We start from the raw sequence: 26,343 nt of genomic DNA, 5'->3' as shown, positions 1-26,343 counted from the left end.
AACTGTTATGGTTGTTGTGTGTTTTCAGGGGAGCTGGACGCGTTCCTTAAAGATGGCGAGCGCCGGATCCACAGCCGTCAGCAGCTTCCTGTGGGAACAACTTGGGGACCCTTCGACGGAAAGATTGAGATGGGTACCGAGAACATCACACTGGTATGTTCCTGTTATATTTTAATTACATATCGGGAGAAACAAGGATTCGAACACGAGTGGCCGGGAAGGAATTTGGGGCGCAGGGGGTGAACATACATTATGCAATTACAGAGAAAATTTTGAAGTCCCACCTTCACATGAAGGTTTATAATGGCAATGCAGAAAACAATATCTGGGCAAGGCGATGACAGTTTTATTTATTCACTTTGCAGATTAAAAAAAGTCAATCATAAAAACTAAAAATGAATTTAGGTCCCACTGGTCATACCTACATCTTATTTTCTAACAATTTTTGAAGTATGTTTCAGTACTATAAAGTTCCAGAATTGTGTAAAAATCTGAAAAATATAAATGGTGTTTATGATGTTAATATAACGTAAATATTAATCTTTTAATCGTGTTTTTAACAACTCGACAGTTATTGGCCATGACATTAAGTGTGACTGATCAATCGTGACAAAAAGTTATAATGGATGTAATGTAACTTAAAACTTCACTGTTCATAAAAATATATTTGTAAATTTCCTTAGATTAAGATAGGAATAAAAACAATTTTAAATCCTCATTCAGCCAAACCTAGTATGAAACACAGGCTCGCATTTACCAAAGAAGAAGCAAATCCCTCTTTTGAGAAGGCTTATGTATTGAATTGATTAAATCTGCAATTTATGTGACAACAAAATTGTGTTGTCATAGAAATTGCAGATTTTAAAAAGAAGTCAACTCAATTAAATAAAACGTATTTGACCCGGAACTGGGCGACTTTCTATCTTTGGTTTCCAAGATCCAGCCGAGCTGAGTGTTGACCTGTTGCACTGGTGGAGAGAAGAGTCCTCCATGGGTTTGATACGCTGTTCTACATTTAGAGTAATTAACAAATTCCTATTAAAACTGTAACCAGTCCCTCATTCCCCTTGCAAAGACACATAAGGCAACCCATGAGGATTTAGGACTCAGAGTCTCACCACCTCCCATCCGCTCAATTCGCCAGATTGTTACAACACAACTTTATTAAACCATTTTCAGAGAACTTTCAAATGTTTTCTAAGCTGTCCTCGTCGTTTTGAAGTCATCAGTGGCCTTAAATAGATTGAGCCCTATTATAACCATGAAGTTTGGCTGTTCCAGGCTAGTTAGTTATCCTTGAATTTGACTGAACACCTCCAGTGGACTGTCAAACAGAGACAAATTCCCATATCTATAACCAAACTTTAGCAGTCCATAACACTTTTAAAAAGACAACATTTATGACTTTTATGGCTGCGAGCAAACGTGAAAAAGTATCACCACCAACCTACGGGACAAAATGCTTCAGTTAATTGTTGATTCCTGCTTCTGGCAAGAGTGATGTGTTCTTAACTAAGTGCCCTCCAAGGAATTCATCACTACCTTGCAGATCCTCATCCTATTCTATCATTTTGTGAGCAAGTTCTAGTCATATGCTTTAATTGGCTGCATGGGGTTACAGAATCTGCCAAACCTTCCTTGCAATTAAAAGCAAAGGAAGAAGCTTCGGCATCTTGCCTTTAAGGATCTCTGGTTTGGCTACTCTCACGGGACCCTTTCAGTGCTTTGCTTCTTGCCCTCCTCTTTTCCTAGGTTCCATCTCTCATAAGGATACAGGCTGTTAGCAGCTCCTCAGTATGTCTCATTAAAGGCTAGGTCAGCACAACTTGCAGAATTGTCTTAGTGAGCTTCCCATGGTTTAATGTGACTACTTTTTGCAACGATCCATCAATTTTTGTATTTTTGGGGGACAAGGAACCGACTTGTTTCAACAACAACTCACCATCATATAGTTTAAAATGGTTTGTTTTTACTGAATAAGAGTTCGTCGGGGCTAAACATGGAACGTTTTGGACTGGCCAAGTCCATCTCTAGACTGAAAAACTATAGAGTATGCATTTTTCAAAGGGAAGAAACTGAAGGGAGCAACCCGTAAGGCAATAACCGAAAGAGGTTGTGATGAAAGGTTGAAGAAGCATCCCAACACAACAATGTAAAGCACGGAGATTATTTTTAACATAACATCCAAACTAAATAAACTTAAACTTAACATAGCTTAAAAACATGTTCTGCATGAAAAGACTTTTGCAATATTAACAACTTAAAATATGAACATGCTATGGCATTTTGTCACCACTGGAAACTTGCCATGTTGACCGTATTTTGTTCATTACAGGGAACACACACATACGTATATAGGCTATGCTAGTAAATGTTCAGATACAACACTCCTTAGAAGGCTTACGGCGAGAGACTGGAATGGGAAAGAACCTGTTCTGCATTTTTCATTGTTACTCACAAATTATTCTTTGTCAACCAACCAAAACACCACAGGATGTCTTCAACTTTTAAGGCACTGCGGTCGGTGCCCAGAAATAATGTGCCCAAAAGCAGCTTTTAGCATGAGTCTTTTGTTTTTTAAAATGTTTTATTTTAGTTCAGTTTGTCTTAATTGGTTTTGTTTGTTTGTTTGTTTGTTTGTTTGTTTGTTTTTAAGTAATAAAGTAGAAACAAATTCCTACAAATAAAAAATAAATATATTAATGTTAAATAATAAATATATATAATAAATAATAAATATTCCCAAATGAATATTCAAAATCCCTTCTTTTGTACAGCAGAAAAGTATTGCTGAAATAACCACATTTGAAATGAACCACAGACGCTCATATAGCATATTAATAGCCAGAAATGAACATAAAGTACAGTTTCACTATAGTTATACTTGTAGTTATATATAGTTATTCTAAAAATACTTAACAGAAATGTTTTGCCAGTCCTGTTGTTTATTAGTTTCGAGCACTTTTTAATTTGCCACTCCATTCGTAACCCTAACCCTCCTAAATCACTGTGAAGCACAATACACAATACTCATTTACGTGCACCCGTGTGTTGTAATTGCACATGATAAAATGAACATTGTGTAAAAGCAACATCGAAGGCAGCAAATGGCTGCCTGTGATATAGCTATGCTGTCGTTTCACAAGCAATGAGTAAAGGCCTACATATTCTGGCTGCGAGGGGATGACAAATCTCAGTGGCTGACCACACTAGAGTGATGGGCAACACTGAGAAAGAACAAAGTTCATGTTGCAAGCAATGTGCAAACTAGCCTACAAAAGACACATAAGGCTTGAAAAGGTGAGAATGAAACAAGAAGGTGACCGGGAGAAAAAGAGATGATTCAGAAAAAACAAAACTGAGGGGCAAAAACCATAACAGGAAATCTGATCATCTGCAGGCCAAAGATAGGGTCATATCTCAAACGTTTATCAAAGAGGAAAAGCAGATTTCACAGCTGATGGGTCGTATGTCGCTGGTCTGCAGAGTGCAGAGACTCAGCACGGTATTGCTGTTACATACATGTTGACTAAATCACGTTGCACTTTTTAAATGTTTGACTAGACATTTGTGTTTAGCTCATAATGGATGTATTTGAGAGATACATTACAGTCACATTAGGTTCACATGCACGGTGAAATAATATCCAAAACAAGAGCTGTATAATTATCTAAATAAATAAAATATTTTTTCATGTGTATATATATTTATATATATATTTATATATATTTATACATGTGTGTATAGGTGTGTGTGTATAAATATAGTATATCTATATAATATGGATTGTAAAAATGCCATTTCTTTAAATCATATATATAGATAATATCATGTAACTCTAATATATTGTACGTACATGTGCAACTTATTAACTACATAATGATTTACAAGTTTTTAGAAAGGTTTGGCATTGCTGCTATGCCATCCCTATGGCCCCTCCTCTCCTTTTGGTCCGACTGATCGAGCTGCCAGAGCACCGTCTCATCCCTCACTTCTCTCTCTGATCAATCAGACCATTAGAGTGCAATTACAGCAGCGGTCGTGGCGCAGGTGAACGACAAGCACATTCACGCGGCTGGCTGTCCAAAACACCTCCACTCGGCTCCTCACACTCTCCAAATTAGCCCAAATTAATAGTGACACTCGGACATAAATGTCTCCAATCGGGGAGCTAAATGAACAGTCTGGGTCGAAGCTATTGAGTAGCAGGTGTCTTTAAAAGCGATAATTACCTCGACAGGCCAGAACTGGGACGAAAAGACGGCTCACAATTTGCCTGAAGTAAGAGGCCTGGCCCGCTTGAGCCCGGCTTCTGTTGTAGGTGTTAATAATTGATTTGGGGGCAAGCTATTAATGAGAGGCAGATTTCCAGCTCTGTTGTAAATGTGTTGATGAGGGTGTTGCTGTCTCTTGTAATGCCTTACCAATGCTAATTACAAGAGCTTAGTCAAGGTGCACTGTAATGAGTCTATAGAATTCCAGTCCTGATGTGTTTTGAGGGCCTTTTAGAGTAAATTACACAGCGATTAAATGCATGAGACATGCTTAATTGTCGATTAAAATCTTGATATCTCATCATCTATCTTAATATAATTGTTACACATCAGTGAAATATGCTGTGAGCATCAAATTATGATAACATTAAAGTCGAATTTGAATTTAATATCGGCAGCGTGTGCTTGCGGTTTGTCCAAAATAGATCCTAATATTCAGAATAATGTGTCACTATACTATGACAATACCATGGATTTTTTTCTATCTGTGCATATTATTTAAATCAGTTCATATTTGGTTATGACAATTGAATGCCCATATTAGGGGAAGGTGGAACCATACAGAATGTGTGAAGGCAGACATGTTAGTGCATCAGTGTGTGTGTTTGTGTGTTGTGAACAGAGAGCTTTAGCTTGTCAACTACAAAAGAGCAAAAATGTCAAGATACTGTCCTAATTTTCTCCTGGGATAGAGAGAGACGTGGGGACTGTCAACTATTGGAGTGTGATTATTGTACAATTCACTACAAGGGTAGGAATACGGGCATGTGTTAAAAAAAAAAAAAAAAAAAATGCTCTAGAAATTATTCAGCCCATCACTCAAGCCATTTATCTCAACCCTTTTTGCCCACCCTCTCCATCCAATATGTTTATTGTTAGCTACCCCTAAACTTTAACAAGTGGTGGCGGATTTTTCTGTTTTAGAAATTATATTTTTCTTCTTGTCATTGCTTCATTAATCAAGAGGAGGCATTCTGAAAAATGTTTTGTTTTGGTGGCTGCAATCTATTTTGTGTGCGTGTGTGTGTTGTAGTTAATCTGCGCCCGTGGCAGGTTTCCCCTCCGAAACGCAGCGCTAAGCAGCGGTATCGCAGGCCTATTGTTGTAGCCTCTGTCATAGCAAGGAGAGCCTGATGCAGGCCTGGGCTCGCCTGATAAGGAAAAGAGGATTCAACATGGCTGGAAAGGAGAATCAGTGGGACTTGAGAGTGGAGTATGGATGGGGCAGATGCACTCACTCGCTCTCACACACACACACACACGCACACACACGTATGAACAGATGTACACAAACAAACACGTTTTCTTCACACATGAGACAAGACACAAATCATTGCCATAATCACCCTGGCAAACGCTCAGCCAATTATTTACAGTAACACCCAATTACATATGCAAGAAGGCACCCCAGGATAGGACCTATGGAAGACAGTCTAAAATGATATAAATGCATATTCACGGCGACAAATATACACTCATATTCAGAGAAACTGTTAAGCTCGAAGAAATCAAAATGCGGAAGTGCAAACTGATTTGTGTTGCCGTATTTCTTTCCCATGCAACAGTCATGCACTCCTCCATCTGGTTGACAAACATCAGACGTTATCAGGACTAACAGGATTTGAATTTCTCTGGTGCACACCAACATTTTTGGCACCAACAATGTGGTTTCATCTAATGAAATAATGGGCCCATATTTTCGGCACAGAACCATTATGTGATTGCATGCATCAATTATTTCTTGGGTTTAAACCAATATCAGGGCTGAGGTCTCTTCAGATGGCTACAATGGTAATTATTTGGCACGCTTTCTCATCCTAACTTCGCTTAAAATATGCTATATAAAAGCTATTATTTGTAGTAGTCGTAGCAGTACTATTAGTAGTTGTAGTAGTGTTAGTAGTATCATATCCGTTGGTCACCACCCTTTGTGGCTCTAAACAATTACATGATTATTAAAATAGTTGTTGATTAATTTGATAATTGATTACATATTGATTAATTTGACAGCTCCAATGAAATCACTGACATTGTTGCATTGAAAGTACAAGCAGTACGCACAAAATGTGTGTAATTTGTCATATTGAAATGGGATTTTCCTTGTATTCTGATCCTATTCTTTCATTAATAAAGTAGTCAAAATGCATAACAACTACTCAATTGAAGTGTCTAACCAACCTAGCCAATAATAAAAAATATTGTTTCATTAATAAGTCTTTGAAAGTGTCCATTAAAAGTATTATCTTCATAAATATTTTGTACAGAATTTGGTGTGAGTCCATGTGTACCTAATGTTGAGGCCATTTGTTTATTGAACTCAACCAAACATAGAGCTCGCATCGTGCACGTTGCCTAGTTGAACAGAATGCAATATGTCCATCCAAATGAATGATTATTCAACACCTCAATACACAGCAGACCTCCACTGAAGCTAAGGCACAAGTAGAAGAAGCAAAGCGAGAGAAAAATGAAACAAGTTTGAGCGGTGCCAGCTGCTGTTCCATCTGTTGCTATCATGGCTTTGTTGTGATATGTTAAAACAACTTCCTTGACAAGTGCTGCAGATAATTCTTGATTGTTTACATTTGAAAACCTGCTTGCGGGCAGTGCTGTGTTCCAGTGCTCACCTCACGCTAAGAGTTGTGTAGTATATGGGCATGATCTTCGTGTGTCTGTGTGGGTTCTCTCCAAATGCTCGGCAGAGCAGACACATGTTTTATAATATACGTAAATATAAATTGATGGGTGTGGTTCTCAGATGAGTGCCAGAGGTTGTAGTTTTATTTTTTTCTGTAAACCACCAACCTAATGGCTGAACTTAAAAACTTAGAACACATCCGGCCCATCCGCAGTTTGAGCTTTTGGGAAGTCAAACATCATGTATTCTCTGCTTTTATTTTGATATGCATGCGTGTCACCGCCACAAATGTTGTTCATATGCAAGGTCTATTTCAAAATAAAAGCAAAACAAGCAATGTAATTCTTTACATAGATAGCAGCTTTTATTTTTATTTGCGCAGTGACAGACTTGAATCCGGTATGCAATTTAGCGTTTTCAGTGCGCTTGTTTTTAATCAGTAAACAACAGACATTCAATTATTTTCTAATACACTTTCATGCAAAATAACATGTTATTAGATTATTTGATTAATCGATGGAATAATTTATAGAATAATTGATTCTAGAAATATTCTATAGTGGTAGCCTTAATTCAGTCTTGATTGCAATGACATGACATGAGAAGTGGAGGAATGTTGGAGCTTCACTTGCAGCATCAGTTAGTATTTGGGGGGGGGTTGCTCGGTCCTGGCTTTACCGCCCGAGCCTATGCATTATTGTCACTGGACTTCTTGATGGATGAACAACCAACTCCAAATACTTTTAACGGCAAAAAAAGAAGATTATCATGGAAGATAAGCACTAAGACGGTTGCTGGAGAATATGGTCTAGATAATATCCGTCACTCGCTGGTGGTCCAGCTGAGTCTCATTAGATGGGTATGTGGCTGTCAAAGTAGAATATTACACCACCGGGTTCTCAGCAAACTAATCGGGTAACAAAGACCATTTTCAACCTAGGGATCCAATCTTATAACAGTCCATGTGCTGAGACTCTGATATGAAAGTTCACGTCTAATGCATTTAGTAAGGGGCAAGGTCTTTATCTTATTTACTTAACGAAATGTAAATATTATCTGTGGATTAAGTAAGGCACAATTTCCCTAAAGTGCACGCCGTACTGAACCTATAGAACGCTGCAGCACACTGCAGATGATCAGACAGTGTATGGAAATGAGCAATACTTCAGAATCTTGTTCCATTTGGTTCTTCTTTTTTCGAGCAATTCACTTAGCAATGCATTCCATGTGTTTCCGTTCATTGTTTCGAGGGATTTTCCACTTTTAAATCTAATTGATATTCTGTAAATGTAGAACCATTTCTTTGAATCAAAAAGTGAGATTGGCTGCTCACAGAAAGCCTCCTGAAATATAAAAGCACACACAGAGGGATGCCATTCTAATACAACGTGAAATTTCTCAGTCACCCAGAGAAAGACGGGAGTTCAAAAGAATATTAAACCTAAAGAAGGGCAGAGAGGTTTATCTAAAGTCAAGGACTTTATTTGAGAATCGTGCCCACCATTTTATTTTTGTCTATATTTACAGCGTCTGACTGATGTGTACGGTTATGAGGCCAAGGATTTATTATGACCCCGATGAGTGATTGACTCTTGAGTTCCCTTTCATCCTCTCTGGGGATATCCACATGTTTATTCCCAACAGAAAAAGGGTAGATCTGTCTTGAGAATGTGTCACCTGCCGCCGTGGCCCCCAGGGACTGCATTAATATCCGTACACGTGAACATTACTGGCTCAGAGTTTCCCATTGTGGCCCCTCACACAACTTCTCCCTGCAAGCTCTGGCAGGCAGTCCTTACATATAGTACATGTAAAAGATCAAACAACCTTACCAATTGAATTCAAATGGGAAATTTCTTGTAATTCAAACAGTGAGTAGTGTAGCAGCGGGGATGTTCTCTGGCCAAAGCAATACAGCAGAAATACATGTTTGAACATGTACCTCCAAGACATGATTGAGACCTGCAGCATGAGCATTACAAATGCACTACTCTCTTGTTTAAAATTCCAAATCAAATATCTTGGGAAGAAATGTTCTGCAGAGCAAAAAGTCGCTGGGAATGTTGAATTGAACATGTTGCCATAACGTTTGGGGCATTGTAGAATAATTTGGTACGGGTAGGAAGAAAGGAAAGAGGTTTGTTCAGTATTAAACTTTTTGACCCTAGAAGAGCACCTTCAAGTGTCTGTAGTGTCGTAAAAATAGAGACTTCAGTCCCCTCAACATTCTTATTTCGTATTTATGTATTTAAGCTTTATTTATTAACCATTAATCCTTAATCCGTTTTTCTTTTCTATGTGAATTTACTTATAAGTTTAAAGATAATATAATTTGGGGATGGATTGTTGATGATTTGTCCTTGTTTTGTAAGCAAAATCTCGGGTAAGTGCTCATTTGTCTGCTTTATTAGCGCTTGCTGTATGTCTCGAGCCGAGTGAACGGCATGCCTTGCTGCCCATGGTCAAAATAAATACAACCCTGTGTGAGCAGTTCAGCGAGGGTGAAATAAGCAATAGCTTAATGCTGCATTTGTACTTTGAAGCTTACAGTCCAGCCAATGGGATAAAAGGTGAATTAAATGAGGAAAATATTTATTCCTTATAGCGCGGCCATGATAGCAATGGCAAAAGCATGTGTGTCCCTTCAAAGATTCTGGGAGCAGCAGCGACTCTCTCAATTTAATCGATTTTAAAATGAAAAGTCAATTTAAGAAAGTTGAAAAGAGAACGATGGGCGAAAGGAAGGGTGGGGGTAGCATTCTCTTGCACTCAAGCAGTAAACTAACTGCCGCACAGAGCAGGCAGAGATTTCAGCTGAATTATCTCCCACCTCACATTTGCTCTTAGGCAAGCAGTTTAAAAGCCAAGCGATTGAGCCAGTGATCCAATTTGAAATGCAGAAATGATTAGAGCAGCTTGCCTCATTTCATATCGAAATTCTCTGATTTATGACAGGGCGCCAGCCAAGATCTATCTCTAAAGGGAATTAGTGTGCAATTCCTGCATATTTCTGTTATTTAGTCTCCCAGCAGCAGATGCTATAGCCTTGAAGGGGGGGGGGGGGGGGGGTACAAGGAATTGAAGCATTACGTAGGTATCTTTTCATCTCGGCCAGATGTAACCATGGCCATTTATATCAGGCATTTCCCATTTTGTGTCCGATGTTGACAGAGAACCTTATTTCTGGAAGCAAGGGGAAAAAGAAGAAAACTATGTAGCACTTAACTACGCATATACATGCACACATTTTTTTGCAGCGTGAATAGGAGCGAGATACAGGCTACGAGGTTAGCTTTGGCCAATTATTTGAAAAAAGAAAAAAGACCTTTGCAACCCATCCATCCTTGAGGCTAAGAAAATATTAAAACGTGCGGCGATAACGAGGGCTAGAGGAAAATCTCTCTTAATGAAATTTCCAGTTGACCACATGCAATTTGTTTCATCGCAGTGAACAACTAATTGCAATGGACGTTATCAAGGTGTGAGTGTGCTGTCTGCTGTAAACTGACTGGTAAAACAGGTACAAATCCTTTATCCTCACTCCCATGTTGGAAGCAAATAAACCTGGCATCACTGTATTAGTTTGTTTCTCTTATTTGTGCCGTTAATGTTGTCCAGAGGACATTTGTGAAATGAAAACATCAACGGTGGTTGGGTAGTAGGTTTGGCTCATATTCCTAAAGACTCGTGAGTGTCTTATTAAAGCTCAAAGTTGTATATATATATTTTTTTTACTTAAACAGTGTGATGTTTCCAGGTGTTTTTCAGAGAAAGAGAGAAAGAGTGACTCACAAGTCCAGAAAGCAGGGAATCTTTTTTTTTCCGTAACGTTTGTTTTATTTTGCCGTTGCTTTGCAAAAAGATGGAGATGAATGGAATAATGTCTAACATGTATCTTTGGAAGCTGTTACAAACATTAAGCAGCACCACACACACGCCCATGCCAAATAGAGGTCATTTTTTACCGGGAATTTTTGCCATAACACGAATTGCTCATAAGGGTCATTTGGAACCTGAGGTTCATCAAGACAGAAATAGGTTGCGTAAAGAATACTATAATTTTAAAAGTATTTTGTCATTTAAAAAACAATCCATTAGTAATTGATGCCCTGCCTCAAGATGGTGACAAAACTCATCAACCTATGGTACACACGTAACTGACTTTATGTAGAAGTTAACGTTTTCAACCCAAACCAAACACCTTAACTTAGGCTTATCAAATACTATTAGTTAGAATAGCAGCCTAATAAGTCGCGGGCACAAACTGAAGTGACATGACATATGGACAAACAAATATGCAAACTACTGCCTGAAATATGGACAAATTTAATTAAACCTAACAAAATTACAACAGATGGCATCAAATTAATACTTTATACCTGAGTACAAAAAACGCTGATAGATAAAAGTTTCAGTGAATAATGCATAATTATCTATGAATATGCGAAGGCCCAAACACAAATATGCAATTATTTACTGTACGTATTCTGCTACCGTGGTATATAATTAGCCTTTGGATCGGTGCTTAAGGTGTATGCAGCAAACCAATACTCCCCTCCACTCTCACCAAATACTGCCCCTGCAACTAAGCAATCAAGAAAGGGCCAATTATCTGAATGTAATATTTTTAGCCAATGCTTGTCTGTGCAACCAATCAATTTTCTTATCTTTGATATATTGATTTTGTTGGTGTTGACTTGCATAATAGAGCTCTTCTTAACCTATTTGTCAAATTATGGGCAGAGGTTTTATTAATACAAATGAGCAGCACTGTTACGTCAGAGTGGGCGGAATTTAGAATGGCTCACTAACAGACACCTTTTTGGGAGGAGGCAAATTTAATTTCACACTTGATGCCTAGGCAAGCACGCCAGAGACCCAACTGTTTGTATACAAGGAATTAAAAAAGTACTTCTTCCATCCTATGTCCTCTTTAAAGTCAAAGAAAGCCATGAGATATTTAGCCGGAGCGATTTTGATCCCTCAGTTGTCTAAATCCCGCAGCTCTGGGATCAGAAGACGGACTCGGTGCCAGTCAGTGACCTTGGTGGAGGGAGCAAGAGAAAAAAGCATGAGGAAAATAATCATTGCCACCAAGGTTCGTATCGATTTCACCTGCCCTGACCACGGAGCAGGTTAAGAGCAGCCACTGGTGGTGAAATGGTCAGCGGTGATATCATTAGCTTGTTGTTTACACAGGGAAGCAGGGAGTTAGAGGCAGGCTGAGTGTCACAAGACACTTTCTTCTTCACCTCCTTCAGCTGATCAGAGGATCATGGTATCAAGGAGGGATTAGTAGCGACTTGGGATTTGTGTGATTGGTTAATTTATTGCGGTGATGGCAGGTCTTTCATCTATGGCAACATTTAATCAGCGCAGCCACAGAGGCTATTACAGGTTAGCTCCTTTCTGGAGTCCGTCCGGCTGTGCCGTCAGCTCTATCACAATTCCCCTGAAATTTCCAAATTATCTGGAACAGGCTTTAGCTTCCCCGTAATAAAAATTAGAACAGATTCCTGATAGAAGCTTTTGCTCACACAGGGCCAATTATAAATAGTGCAGCCCTGCCTTGGAAGACGGAAGGGGGAGGTAGAAAAAAATCCAACTCTGAGAGATGTGCACGGAACTTATCGTTCAACCCCTGCTTGCTCTGATCCAAATCCGTGTGGCTGAAAATTTATATTAGATTTTATCACAGACACCTAAGTCTCCAAAAATCAATGAAGGTTATCTTTTATGTTGCAGCAACTTGTGGAAATATTGATTTTCATTTTATAGCGAATTTGGCGCATCAGTTTGTAATCACTTCCTCGCTGACTACACTGTTTGGGTCGCTGTATCTCTCGCACGAGGAAAGGTAACAGAGCTCAGGAGAAAAAAGCCAGAGAGTATTGAAACCAGTGAGGTGAAGGCTGAGGGCGGATATACAATAACACACAACTTGTTTGTGTGTGTGGATGAGTGTGTGTGTGCGTGTGTGTGCGTGTGTGTGTGCGTGCGTGCTGGGACCTGGATAGGTTCTATCATCTATCAAGTGTGTTTTTATTGCCTTGTAATTAAAAATGATATCATCCACCTACATCATGTTTAGGTTACATTTGTGTATCGTACATGTATGCCGAATGAATGGCGAGTTTGTTTCTAAACGACCCGTTCATCATATTCTCCCTCGCTTCAGGGAAATTGTAATTTTCTGCCTGTCAATCTGCATTTCTCTGCATAGTAGCCACTAAGGCCAACTGATCCGGTTGTACAAATGTTTTCATTTGCATTTGCAAACACTCCTCCCCGCAGTGACGCCACACTATCTTAATCCTAAATATGTTGCCCGCACTTGCTCTTGTGCATCTCTTTGTCTTTGTGGCGGCTGCGACACACATGCTTCCAAAGCACACTTTTGTCACTGTGGATGAGTTATGTAAATCTGCAGTAAGAAACTGTCATCACTTGTTTGCTACAAGGGTGAAGCAAAGTAAACTGGAATTGACGGTTCACTCAGTAATATGTAATACCCACTGTGACAAAATTAAAGCAATGCATGGAAAGAATAAGTAGTCAAGTTAGGCTGCTGTTCAGTCTATGTTGGCTACTAGGAGAGAAGCCGGAATATCATAAATTCCCAAAGACTCTGGGGGATGGCAGAAAGGCCTCTCGCTGCTGAATAAGAGATGGCTCCAGTCTGGAGATCTAAGAAAGGGTTAATCTGATTCCCATTTCAGATAGTCGTCCTAGCAACAATCGGGCAGTCTGCTCTGCTTCTTTGACAGGGGTGTGAGATTTTCAGGTTAGCCAGATAGAGGACTTTATTGTGAGGCTAATTTGAAATGTGAAATCCAGGATGACTTAAATTACAGAGGTCGTCTTTCTCTCATCTGCTGCCAAGGCAGGATAAGACGATGCCAAGAGATGAAATAAGAGTAGCAACCACGCAATTTGCTGTCTGTTTTTTTTATCACTCGGGCTGTGCAATTTCTGCAGTGCAATTTACTGTAAATGAGTTGTGTATAAATCTAACATCTTCATTTGGAGTTCATATTTGTTTTATATTTGCAGCAGACAGATATCTGGGTGATTTTGTCAACAACAACAAAATCTGTTTGTCCTCTAGCCTGTGACTAGATGGAGTTCATGAAAAGAGAAATGGGTGGGGGACCTTCGGAGGAAGAAGAGGAGGGGGTATGCGCACATACTGCCCCAGCACATCTTACGTGCATATCTGTGCCAATGCAGACCTTTAACATGCTCAAGTGACATTTGCATTCATCCTCGGAGGTTGTTGCCAGGCTCAGAAATAAATAAAAAGCATGGGAAAGGACTAGTTCGTTTTCCGTTGCATTATGCAGATGGGAAGAGTTGAGATTGCACGACAACCCATTTTGGCAAGCCATTACCGTTTTTGTAAAACCCAAATAAAGAAAGGCCTCAGGGTCGTAAGTAATGGCATTGAAATATTGACGCATTTCCTTGAAGTAATAGACTTCTGTACTCAGGTGCATTAGGACACATTCCACAACAGCATTACACAAAGCCCTAAAATAAAGCGTACATAGAAGGGAAAGAAGCACGATAGGTGAATAAATGCGGCCAGCACATCGTGTGGCACTCTCGCACGCGAGCCTATTAAGAGGATGTTGTACTCTATCCGTCTCTTTTCTTTTTCCTCTCAAAGAAAAACCCACGTTTGACCTCTGACCGAGAAGAAAAATGACTTTACACATTCAGTATAATTTTTCAGCATATTATAAAAGCTCTAACCTCAATCGCCCTTTGAAATAGATACTGATTCTTTAAATTCTTCCCTACTTGTTTCAGGAAATAGTGAGATCCCACTGATAGCGTTCTACAATGTGCCCAAAGTTCAGCACGGAACACTCCCTTCCTTCTTTCTGAAAGTCATCTCCCCTTTTCTTCATACTTTCTTCATTTCAGAGGAAGCGGAGAGTCTCGTTTAAATCTCTTTGTAGTCTGTGATTTTCAATCTTGGCTGACTTCTTTTTGATTCGAGGCAATGTAGTTTTTTTTTTTCTCCTTTCCAACCACAAATGCAGCCTTTTGTCCAGTGGGTCATGGCCAATATATACATACATAAATATTTTGAAAAGGATTGGGATGGACTCACTGTATAGTTTCTCCAATTATCTATATATGAACGACCATTCAGAGCGGCGGATGCGTAAATCGTTGGTTATTATTGTTTCTCTAATCACCAAAATAGGCAAATGATGAATGTTTGTTATCTGTCCCCTTCCAGAAGACGAAGAGCACGGTCCCGGTGGTGCTGAGCGCTGGCCCCAAGTGGCTGCTGGATGTGACTTGGCAGGGAGCAGAGGACAACAAAAACAACTGTGTGGTGTACAGCAAAGGTAAGCAAGCAACACGAGAATCGTGTTATCTCTCCACACTGCAACACAACACAGCACAGCATCGCAGCTAAGACACAGACGATCCTCCATCCACTCAACTCCCACCTGCCTGTCTCGCGGTCCTCTTGTACTTTCTCTCTTTTGCGGTCCTTGCTTCTCTGAGCCACACACCCTCTCAAATGTTCAGAGGAGCACGGCCGCAAGGATGAGCGCACGCAACGTAACATGCACACTCTCTGGCTATCTGATTTTCCTATCCGGGAAGTCATTTGTATCATTAAAACCCTGATTAAGAACCGAGAAACATCACTTGACACAGAAAGTTATTTGTATTTAGATTTCACTGGCGTAATTAATGCCCCGCCTCTTTTATACTGTGTCTTGGAGGAGATAAAGAAGCGTGGAGGAACTGGGGTGGGGTTGCCACTATTTCATTTGTTCATTTACTGTGTACAGGTAAATACAATAATGCAATTAGATTTTCACAATGCTGTCCAACAGTCTACGGTATCATCTGCTTTTTTGATTGAATTAAATTTGAATGTTATTTTCACAAGGTAAGTATAGACAGGGAGTTGGTCATTTTTTACGGTGGAACATCAAATTTCTAAACAGGTGCAGCAAGATTTTTAAAAATCTGAACATGCTAGCATTTCAGTATGCGCCCTTGCCCAAAACAAAGCCCCCAAACTTGTTGCTCATTGTACACAAGATGCTTAATGAAGGTGTTTGAATTTGTTTAGGATTGCATGGGGTGAAGGGAGGTGACTATTTCTCACTCTTTAAAAATGATTTCCCCCGTGACAATACCCCTAAAGCTGAAAATGGAGAGTCTTCTGCCTCAAAGTGAATAAAGTGGCAGGAGTGGGATTTGCAACCCGGATTTTCAGTCTCCCAATTCTCATCTACTAATCACTAGACTGCACTGGGGAGTTATCCTCTTAACCGGCTACTTAACTTTGTGCTCTTTATCGCCAGATCATTAAAGTTTTGATAAGCTGTTAAAGAAGATTACGTACTTCTTTAAAATCTTCTAATCATTTTGCTTGCAGACTTACAGTATGAAACAAAAATGAAGCTGCAATAACAGGATTCCACACTTTCTTTTTTTTTGAGTCGGACAATTTACTCCACCACTCTTCAAACATGCATGAGCGAACATGCATGTCGCATACACGTATGATGAGCATCACATGCAGCACTCTAGCACTTACTCAGCTCAGAGTTGCTTTGTTTGTCACTTTCATTTCGACCTTATTAAATTAAACACAATGACATCTCCGCATATCCCCGTGCGACAGTTGTTCTGTATTGTACTGTTCATTATTGGGAAATCCTCCAAGCGAATCATTAAACGCTGATGTGTGATAACAGAATCCAACGAATTAATTTAAATCTAGTCGCAGAAGTTCAATATGTAGTACATCACAGAAGCAGCCCGTGCGTGTGCGCACGTGCGGGTGCAGCCTCTCAAGGGAAGGCTGAAATGAAAAAAAATGCAAACATTAAAAATGTATTTAGAATTTGGGTCTTTTGGCAACAATTTGTAAAATGGAATGTTAAAGTGTCACCACTATCGTGTGGGTTGATTAAAGGCTCTTCTCTTCCACTCTTCAGAGTCCAACTGCAACTTTCCTCCCACCTTAAAAAGCTGAGGCCCAGATTGTTTATATCTTTACCCTGTGCTGCTTCCCCTCTGTCGGCCGCTTCATTGCTCCTTGAGATGTGTTACTTATGGAAAACAGGGAATATCTCACTGCACAGTATGCTTGCAGAATATGTTTTGGCTCACGTTTCAGTGGTCTCGACTTTCTTTATGGCTGCCTGCGAAGATAGTAGCCTCTCACTTTGGATCTCTGCCAGTTTGAATCTATGGGGGGTATCTGACTGTTGATTGGTTTGAGTGCTTACAGTTTACTGCAGTGTATTCTGCGCTGTGATTTCAGCTTTACAGTTAATATGACTGCTCATCATCTTCCAGAAATGAGGGAAATATGTGGAGTGGGAGTAAGAAAGGGTGGGATTCAGCAGAAAGAAGCTTGTGAGTTGTTGCAGTGTTTTATGTATAATATATGCAGTGGAGAGTGGAACAAGCAGGAGGATGGCTGGGGAAGTGCCCCATGGGGCATCCCTGGTGATCAGCACCATGGCATTTTTTTTTCCCCCGGCACCATGCCAAATGAGCTTTATGGTGTAACAAAATGACCAGTAAGTTTTTGCTGCCTATTATTAGTATCATTTTTTATAATATCATTAAACTTATAAAGTACTGTCTTCTCTAGCATTTAGTGTATCTGTATTGATTTTTTTAAATTACAGAGAATGTTTAGTAATTTATGGAAAATAATTAGAAGTGGGCAAAATTTGCAGCCTTTAAGCATTTAAGGCAATCCTTCAAGATATTAGTGTTGTGTGGTTTAAAAAAAAAAAAAAAGCTTGTAAGCAAATTAAGTTTGAAATTTTCATGCACTATTCTGCCCTCAATTCCAAAGTACTTATTGTTGGACTCCTGAAAAGACTCTTGCAGTGTTGATAATATTAAGGTAATAGTAATCATAAAAGTAAAAAAAAAAAAAAAAAAGACTAATTGCAGGTGTGTGTGATGTATGGTACATATTCTGCTTTGTTGTGTTAGCTTAGTTGATATTTCTAGATGGGAAAGTTTCAGCCCCTAAATTGTGGAGGGAAAAACCTTCGAGGCTTGAGGGATTGGAATGTCTCAAATTCATGAATACAAATTATTTGTGACTAATTTTCATTTGTTAAAAAAAGAGGCTGCAATAGCCCTGAAGTGGCATTGTGGCAAATGCAATATCTGCTTTTCTCAGGCCGTCACTGAGGCCCTGTTTGTTTTACATTAAACTTCCATGAAGAGCCTTAGCAGCCAGCCATTACTAAAACGCTCAACTCTTACCACTCTGCTCTCATTATCAAGAAATCCACCTGGAACTCCCACAATGCTCTTCTCCACACTCTGACAATTTCTTTGAAGCACAGAAGTTCTAGAAACAGGCAGAAAGTCTGCAGAGTAATTATGTGTTACAGTAAGAGAAGAACGCCAGGAGCGAGCGAGGATGACAGACAGGGACATGGAGAGAAAGATAGGGACCAGTTGGGAATTTTTCCTGCAGATAAACAACAGATTGATAAACTCATTTAACAAAGGCTCAGTTCATACGCACCCTGATTGGAAGAGTTGCGTCAAACTGTTCAGTATGCGACTGGTGCTGTTCTTTATCCTGACCCACAAAATTACATTTTATAACACGCTGCTATGTGTTACATTCCTTGAGTAACTCTACTCAAACATCTCCAAGAACCATATTCATCTATGATAGGTGAGATTTTACATCTTTAATATTTACAGTAAGTATATTCCACAGTGGTAGGAGGAGTTTGATTTATTGTCCATTGTTACCTGATATTTACGCCTACTGAAACTATACACAACCTGACCATATTATCTGGCATTATTCAGAGGTCATGTAAACTTTGTAAGCCTCTTAAATCAGGCCACATTCGGATTCACCATGTCCTACAAGTCTCCAGAGCAACTTTGTTCCCACAGAAATCGACCGGTGTAACTAGGATGTTTTACATAAACCCGAACAGAGAAGAATTAACTAAGTCGCTGAGTCTTTGTATAATTTCTTTGTCACTAAGTCCTCACAATCAGATCCTTTTTATGCTGCCGTTTCATTACTATTGCTGGCCAACTGATGCCCTGCGAGGCAGACGATGAACTAACGTGGCTTGTGTGGATGTTTGCGGCAATTTCTTTTGTTTCTTTGAATGTTTGGTATGAAGCCATTTCCACGGCATTATTTTCATCTGAATGAAACCTTGAATGTGAGTGAAACATTCAACCCTCTTATTTTAAAAAGACTGCGGCAAACAGGGCATGTGAGGGTTTATGATCCGTTATCTTGGAACATGGCAAAATGGCGTGACTGAATAAGAACTAAACAACTGACACAATGTCGAAATTTCATTATCGGTGTATTAAAACAAAATTGTACCCTAAAGGAGTCCCCACCACAGCTTAGAGCAGCCGACTAATTATGTTTAATTAAAAGACAAGAGCGATCAACAGAATCGTTTTCATTAGGAAATTATTAATGATTCCGCTGCAACAATAATTGATTGCACTGAGCCATGCGATAACTCGGTGCGGTCAGGCTCAATTCAGAGCTGGGTGGAGAGGAGTTCTTGAAGTATGAAGTTGAGGCTTGCACATTTGTAATTGAGATGTTGTGAAACGGGCTTTACGGAGACAAAAGGGGGACAGGAGAAGATGGGGACGGAAGGTGGAGGAGAGCAAAATCCTCATGAAATAGTAGTCATATAACATTTAAACACTCTGACCTCATTAATACAGTCCCAACATGTGTTGATTTTTTTTTTCCATCGTGGGTCTACATTACATGTACATAGGCACACCGCGGCACTTTGTCAGCGCTCCATTCAGAGCCATGTGAAAGCCGTCAGCTCCAGACGCTTCCTTCAGCAGCCTTTTATGTGCATTGTTCTCCCGCTGGGCAGGCTGTTTCCCTGCTAGACTGTATAGTGCAGGCACCAGACGACACGCTCTGCCACTGCACCCACATTTGCCACACACACACACACACACACACTAGACGCCATTACTGAAAATTCGCATAATGGCTGCTGACACATAAATGTCCATCTGCATTCACCGCAGGCTAAACCCCCAGACAAAAACAACAATAGAAGGAGAGCATGTAAAGGGAGTGATGGGCGCTGATGAGTACTAAATTGTTTCTTCATAGATAATAACGCAATATTTTTTTTCTTCACGTCGTATGCGCTCTTGCATTTTTGAGACGTGATCAGCTCGTGCGTGTTGGCGAGAATAGCCGCTCACCCTTGTATCAGTGCCATTGAGGGTGTCGGGCTAATGAGCGTGGGCTGTCCTTCGAGCAGGAGGGTTTGGGTTGTGCCATTCACTCTGCATATTTAAATGCCTTGTAGAGCTTAAGTAGGCCCACTTTTCCATGTCAGGGCAGCGTTCAATCCTGCTGCGGCCATTAATTATGATACCTTTGTGCTCCAGTGTGGCTAATAAGAGTGATGCATTGCACCCTCGTGGCATTATAATCATCTGAGTGAAGTACCTGGACCGCACTGAACTCGCTTTAAGCACCGCATTTAAGGGAAAAATACCGGGAACAAAAACAGCAGTTGAAGAGGATCCTTCCTCCTCGCTCTCCCCGGCCGGCTGCAGTGGTTAATGTGCCCACATGGGAGTGTGTCACACATTTAACGTGTCCATAATGGTATAATCAATGGTGTGAAATACTTTGGTATTGATCATTCAGGAAGGCTCATTTTGTGCGAGAGAGAGGGAAGGCAGCAAAGACACACACACACACACACACACAAAGGTTAAAAGAGCGTATTAGTCAGTTTTGCCGCTCATCCCTCCATGTTCACACTGTCTGCTGCATTAGGATTTACTTTCTTATTACTTTCTCTGTCTTTGAACAGGGAAGTGGTTAACTGGATTTTGAGGAGCTGCTTCTTAATATTTGGAGCATGTCTCTCTGGTGTTGAATCTGTTCGTTACAGATGGGGTGTAAAAGATCACATTTTATTACATTAATCACCACAAGTTAATGTGATGATATGCGCTTTATATTTCCTCCTCTTAACGGCGTAATCAATGACCATTTTTATATTCATTGAAAAATCCCGCTGATATGAAAATGAGCCCCGGCTCGCTTTTTAATCTACTCTGGGATCTTGAGTCAGTAATTAAAGAGTTCCTTCAGTGTATATCTCCTAAAAGCCCTTAGCTCGCTTTTCGGGCCTGGTTATGATCCAGCCCACCGCCCCCATCACTGCTGTGCTAAGTAGGTGTGAAAAGCATTGTCACTGAGCTTTAGGATAAAACCCTGCTGTTGCGTGCCATTGGTCAGATCACATGCACACACACACACGCATGCAAGTATGTTGTGAATGTGCGTCAATGCTTTTTTAACGAGAGACAAAGCACTTTCTGTACATCTAAACTAATTTTAATGTTACTATTTTTTAAGTGCAGAGTTGGGGCAAAGCACATGCAAAGCCTCGGTGGGGTTGATTTAGGTGAAATGTAGTGAAGCAGGCTGGGGATGATCAGGCATATGGCGTCCGGGGTCCTGAGAAGGAACACCACATGCAGCACTGACATAATGCTGACTGTTAATACGAGAGAACCGAGTTGCAAGCATTCTATTCAAGCCATCTAACGTTCACATACAGCTTCCATTTTTCGGTCGATAACATACTATATATACGTACCTCTTGAAAATTAATCCTCAGGTTGGGCAAATCATAATCAGATTTTCCTCAGAGAAATAGCTCAACACATTTTGTGGGGTCGCTGGTGTGTTCATAAAAGAGAACTTGTTGATAACCTTTATACATAGCTTTGCAGTTAATCCATTTTATTGATTGTACAGCCACCTGCATGAAAAACAGCATAGTCTTTAAAGAAGCGTATCGGTGTGATATCACTGTTTTTATTCTCTCGCCCACCTCTAACATTAGTACCTTATCTGAGACTCGGTTTATCGGGTGATCTGGTCAAAGGATCTTAGCAATTGGACCCCTGTTAAAGCACTGATCACAGTGACAAATGGCAATGGTGAAAAGGGAGGCAGCAACTATTTTTGTTTCAAACAGTATGTAACGTTTGAATAATCCAGCATCATCTACTATTTGACCCTAGTAGTAATACAGGTCCATGTTTGAGCACACTTTATACCTTGACATTGGTTTACCTTTTTTTTTTTCAGATTTTAAACCTTTCTCAGAAAGAAAATGATGTTTCCACACTATTTCGTACGACGAAATGCGTGTAACTCCTTTGGGGTTTGACTTTCTTGTTGATTATAATAGAGGGGAGAGGATAGATCAGTAAAGTGCAGACCCGCGCCAAACAATCTTATTTAGGATCAGCACCAAATTGTGCATATTTATAGATTGTACTGTAAATCCCCGTATATGCCCTGATTATTTATTATATGGAATTTGGTTCTATACTTTTGTATAATCCTTCCCGCAATGGATGAAACAGAGAGCCCTAAAAAACTGAACTTGCTCGGTGGAAGTAACAACCTGCCATGTAGTTCTGAACACTGCTGGTTGACAGAGATGGGTGCCTCTTTTCTATGAAAAAGAATGTGAGTGGACATAGCGGTGAGAGGGAAGACAGGCGTGCTGTAGGTAGGGAAGTGTGGAAGAGCGGACATCAGTGTCGCCCCGGTCAGACAGGTCCATCCATCCTGAAGGCCCGAGGGAAGGAAGGGAGGGAGCGGGAAGATGGGACAGACAAGAAGAAGCATCAGGAGAGAGGTGGAAGAAAAAAAACATGTGCGGAGGTAAAGAAAGAGATGGCGGGGCACTGATGCAGTCTTTCTCCTAACTCCGTCAAAGCCACTTCATTTGCGCTCCCCTGAGCAGTGAGTAGTAACCAATCTTTCATCGCTCCAGTGACCAAAATAGTCAAAGAGAGCTGGATGGTTTGAAACACAAGTCTATTCAATTTGAAATGTAACTGCAATGTAAGCCTTTTGGATGGCTTCTTGAAAGAAAAATGATGTAAGACTTTTGAACTCGGCTCACCCACCGACTGTGAAATGGAAGCCATGGGTACAGTATTTGGCTCTGCCGAGAGAGGTTGCAGTCACATATCTGCCCTATTTTCACGGAGAGGTGAACCACATGTTTGGTTGATAGAACTCTATCCAAAGCATGTGAGGTTTGCATAGGCATGAAAGGCTCAGTTAAAACCTTCGACATCCCCCCCCCCCCCGCTTGATTTCACTCAGCGTGGTTGGCCTTCTTAATTTAAAATGTTATTTCCATTCACGGCATTGGCAATATTTAGACAATCAGTCACACAGCCAGTGAAAGCAGAAACAAAGTTCTCGAGTGAGTCTGTGACTCGGGCAATTATAAGAACTTTCTTTGCTCTTACAAATCCAGTTTACCTTGTACTTGTCACCTTCAGCATCCAAGTGTCACCGAGCCAGCAACGCACTCCTACCTGATGCCCCGAGAATGCTAAGCCTGCATACTGCTGAATGACGACCACTAATGCCGTGTCCGGATGCCGTATAGAGTTATGTCTTTCCATCTCCTCACAGGAATCCCCCTTGCACCATTTCCCCTGTAATCTCCACACTACTCACTGTTATGGGGCGGCTCGCCCGCTGCTCCCACCACGATTCCGCAGCCCCTTCCTTCTTATACCCAGCACCTCCACCATTTTAATCCCTTTGACCCAAACCCTGTGCGTTTCCCTTTATCAACAGCTCCTGAAGATTACATCCTGCTTGCTTCCTCACCACTGCTTGCTTCAGTCACCGTGGCTGGCCAGGGTCTTTGTCAGAGACTGCTGGGTGTGATAGCCACTGTGGGCCAGTTATTTGGTCCGTCTGGACGCCATACTTACAGGCCATCTGGGCGAGGAAAGAGGAGGGCAGGAGATGTGAAGGATGTACAATCAGAAGCACATCACATGCTTGTGGCCTTCCGGTTCTCCATTTGGGGGTACCCGCCATTTTAAAGAATTATCTTTACAATACAATTACTAGTACCACAATGTGACTGTTTGATCCTAGACTGGTAAATACCAATGTACATTCATTAAGTATAGATTAAAGATAAATACGTTTTTACACGATTTCCCCTAAATTCATAAAAGTGACCAATCATAGGCACGTTCTTCATTCTTCTCATAAACATACTGTGAAGGTGCATCTTCTCTTACCTTCTTTGTCCCTATTTGGTGAGTTCCTTTGTCTCAGCAGTGTGCAAAGACAAAAACCACAGACAAATTACACCACAGGTTTCTTTTTAACACTATTCAAATGGACGGTGGTGGCAGAACATTGAAAAATATATACACACTCCATCCTGTCAGAACGCTTTTGGCTTATCTTGAGTGACTGTCAAGGCTTGGAATATCAGGGAATGGACAGAAATATATAAAATTAATAAGCCGCTGGATGTTGTCGGGAGTTATGATGCTTCATAAATCCTGGTTTGATCATGGCGGAGAAGGCTTAAACGCACAGCTACCTAATGCGCGCAGCAGTGTTTTGGACTGAATTCTATTCTATTCGAGAGATAGACGCCCTTAGCCAGCAAAAGTAAGATTTATCGTAGACTCCGCTCCTCCCCTTTTTCTTTCAAGAGTGACAAATATTAAATAGAATCCCTACAGAAATTTAGCAAGCATTACCTTTAATAGGACAGCATTGATGTAACAAGGTGAAACTGAGGCCAAAGGCAACAAGACACGATTGAGTGAGAAGCAAAAGAGGAGAAACTGTGCGCTAACTTATCAGCTGCACTCACTTTGTCAGGTCAAGGGTCTCGGAGCTTTTATTTGTTTGTTTGTTTGTTTCCTCAAGTGGAGGGACGGAGGCTATCTCTCATGCCATCCACGCAGGTCTGCTCAGTGGAGGGCTGCAGGTAATATTTCATGTCAGGAATTAAACAACCGTCGGAATGCTCGCTACAGTTGCACGGCCGATCCATCCATCACCGTCCCTTCTCTTTCTCTCGAATGGTGCCTTTGTCTGTTTCACTCGCCTCGGTTGGGATGTGTAAGTACTGTATCGCAGAGACACACTAATTAGACCACCGTTTGTAATCTCTGGGGGTTTACCTGTCAATACTAATGTTTTCTGTGAACAAGAAGCCTCTTTAAATGAAAGGCTCCGCCATTTTGATATGTAAAGTACTCTTTCAGTCTGCCACATCCCAATGAGACAAGTTGTCACCAGGAGTACAATGACAACAAAAACAACTTTGCGGAACCCAATCAGAATAATTCATTCTAATTCAAGAGCTATTTTTTATGTGTTGTTGTACTGGGGAAAGGTCATGCATATTGAACACGGGCTTGTACGTAAATGTATTCCACTATTTCTCGCAAAAAAGTAATGAAGTGTTGGTGATAAATACATTAAAAAGAGAATAAATTATTTTCCTCTAGCTGCTTTTGAGTCAATTAGCACATTGCACAGAGTTTTTGACTTACTATTTAGCCTCTCCTTAGTCAGAATCTGACTTTTATCCAATTACATTATGTCAGGTGGGCAAAACGCGCACAGTGCACATAATGGAGAATTCCATCTTTGGTGAGATATTCTGCGACACTTTTCCTTTGCATACGCCGATGGCACTCTCTATGAATTATTCAAATACTTCATCCACACACAAGAGAGGGGAACTCAGCTCCATAGTAAACAGATTTTCTGCTCACCATACTCCCAAGTCTGAAGAGTGGGACATTGTAAGTGCCAAATAATTACACAGTGCCCCTTCTTCCCTCCTTTCTCAGTTCACCTGGATTCAGAACTGCATTTGCTCTGATTATTATTTGGATGTTGGTGAAATCCTGCAGGGAAGTTTTTACTGACGCCATGCAACTACAGATGTAGAAAATTGCATGATAACCTTTTACGCATATTTGCATGTGAATTAATTGAAATATTAGGTACCCTGAGATTTATGTCATTGGGGAAATAATGGACCCAGAGGATCTGCACCCTGCTTTCCCTCTGTTGATAACAAATACAATTTCTTTTTTTTTTTTCTTTTTTTTTTTAAATGAGCACATTCAGAGATCCCAACTTTGTCCAATTAACATTTTAATAGTGACATTAACACACCATGAAATATAGTGTTTTAGAAAAGCTAACATTTTACATAGTCCCTCGTATAAAAAGAAAGGTTTTTACATAATGTCTCCGTCTCTCTTCCACGCTTTGGGGATTTGCCCTGACCTTGAACTGGTTGTATCTTCCAGTGCAGATCTGTGGCAGTGACACATGTCATGTGTTGGAGAGGATTGAGGAGGAAGAAGAAGAGGAGACAAGAGGGAGTGATCTTGGTGCGTTGCCCAGTTAGAGTCAGAGTCCCCCCTTGTGTCAAAGCATGGGCATGTTTGGCCAAAAACACAGACTGCACCTTGTCCACTAATCTCAGCACGAAAACACCTTCCTGGGGCTGACAGCCTGACGAGAACATGCACATTTTACAATGTCGA

General features: G+C 40.5%; 1 protein-coding gene across 1 annotated transcript in view; it reads left to right on the top strand.

The window, feature by feature from the left end:
• The window catches only part of zfpm2a (zinc finger protein, FOG family member 2a), a 102,422-nt gene that overhangs the window by 51,051 nt on the left and 25,028 nt on the right, over nucleotides 1-26,343 (top strand). The window contains exons 4-5 of the mRNA XM_049730500.2: nucleotides 29-153; nucleotides 15,164-15,275. Of these exons, the coding sequence (XP_049586457.1) occupies nucleotides 29-153; nucleotides 15,164-15,275 (237 nt within the window). The remainder of the gene's footprint in view (nucleotides 1-28; nucleotides 154-15,163; nucleotides 15,276-26,343) is intronic.

The sequence above is a fragment of the Syngnathus scovelli genome, chromosome 9 (genome assembly GCF_024217435.2).
Source record: "Syngnathus scovelli strain Florida chromosome 9, RoL_Ssco_1.2, whole genome shotgun sequence".
NCBI classification, from domain to species: Eukaryota; Metazoa; Chordata; class Actinopteri; order Syngnathiformes; family Syngnathidae; genus Syngnathus; species Syngnathus scovelli.
This window is presented reverse-complemented; position numbering and strand designations above follow the sequence as displayed.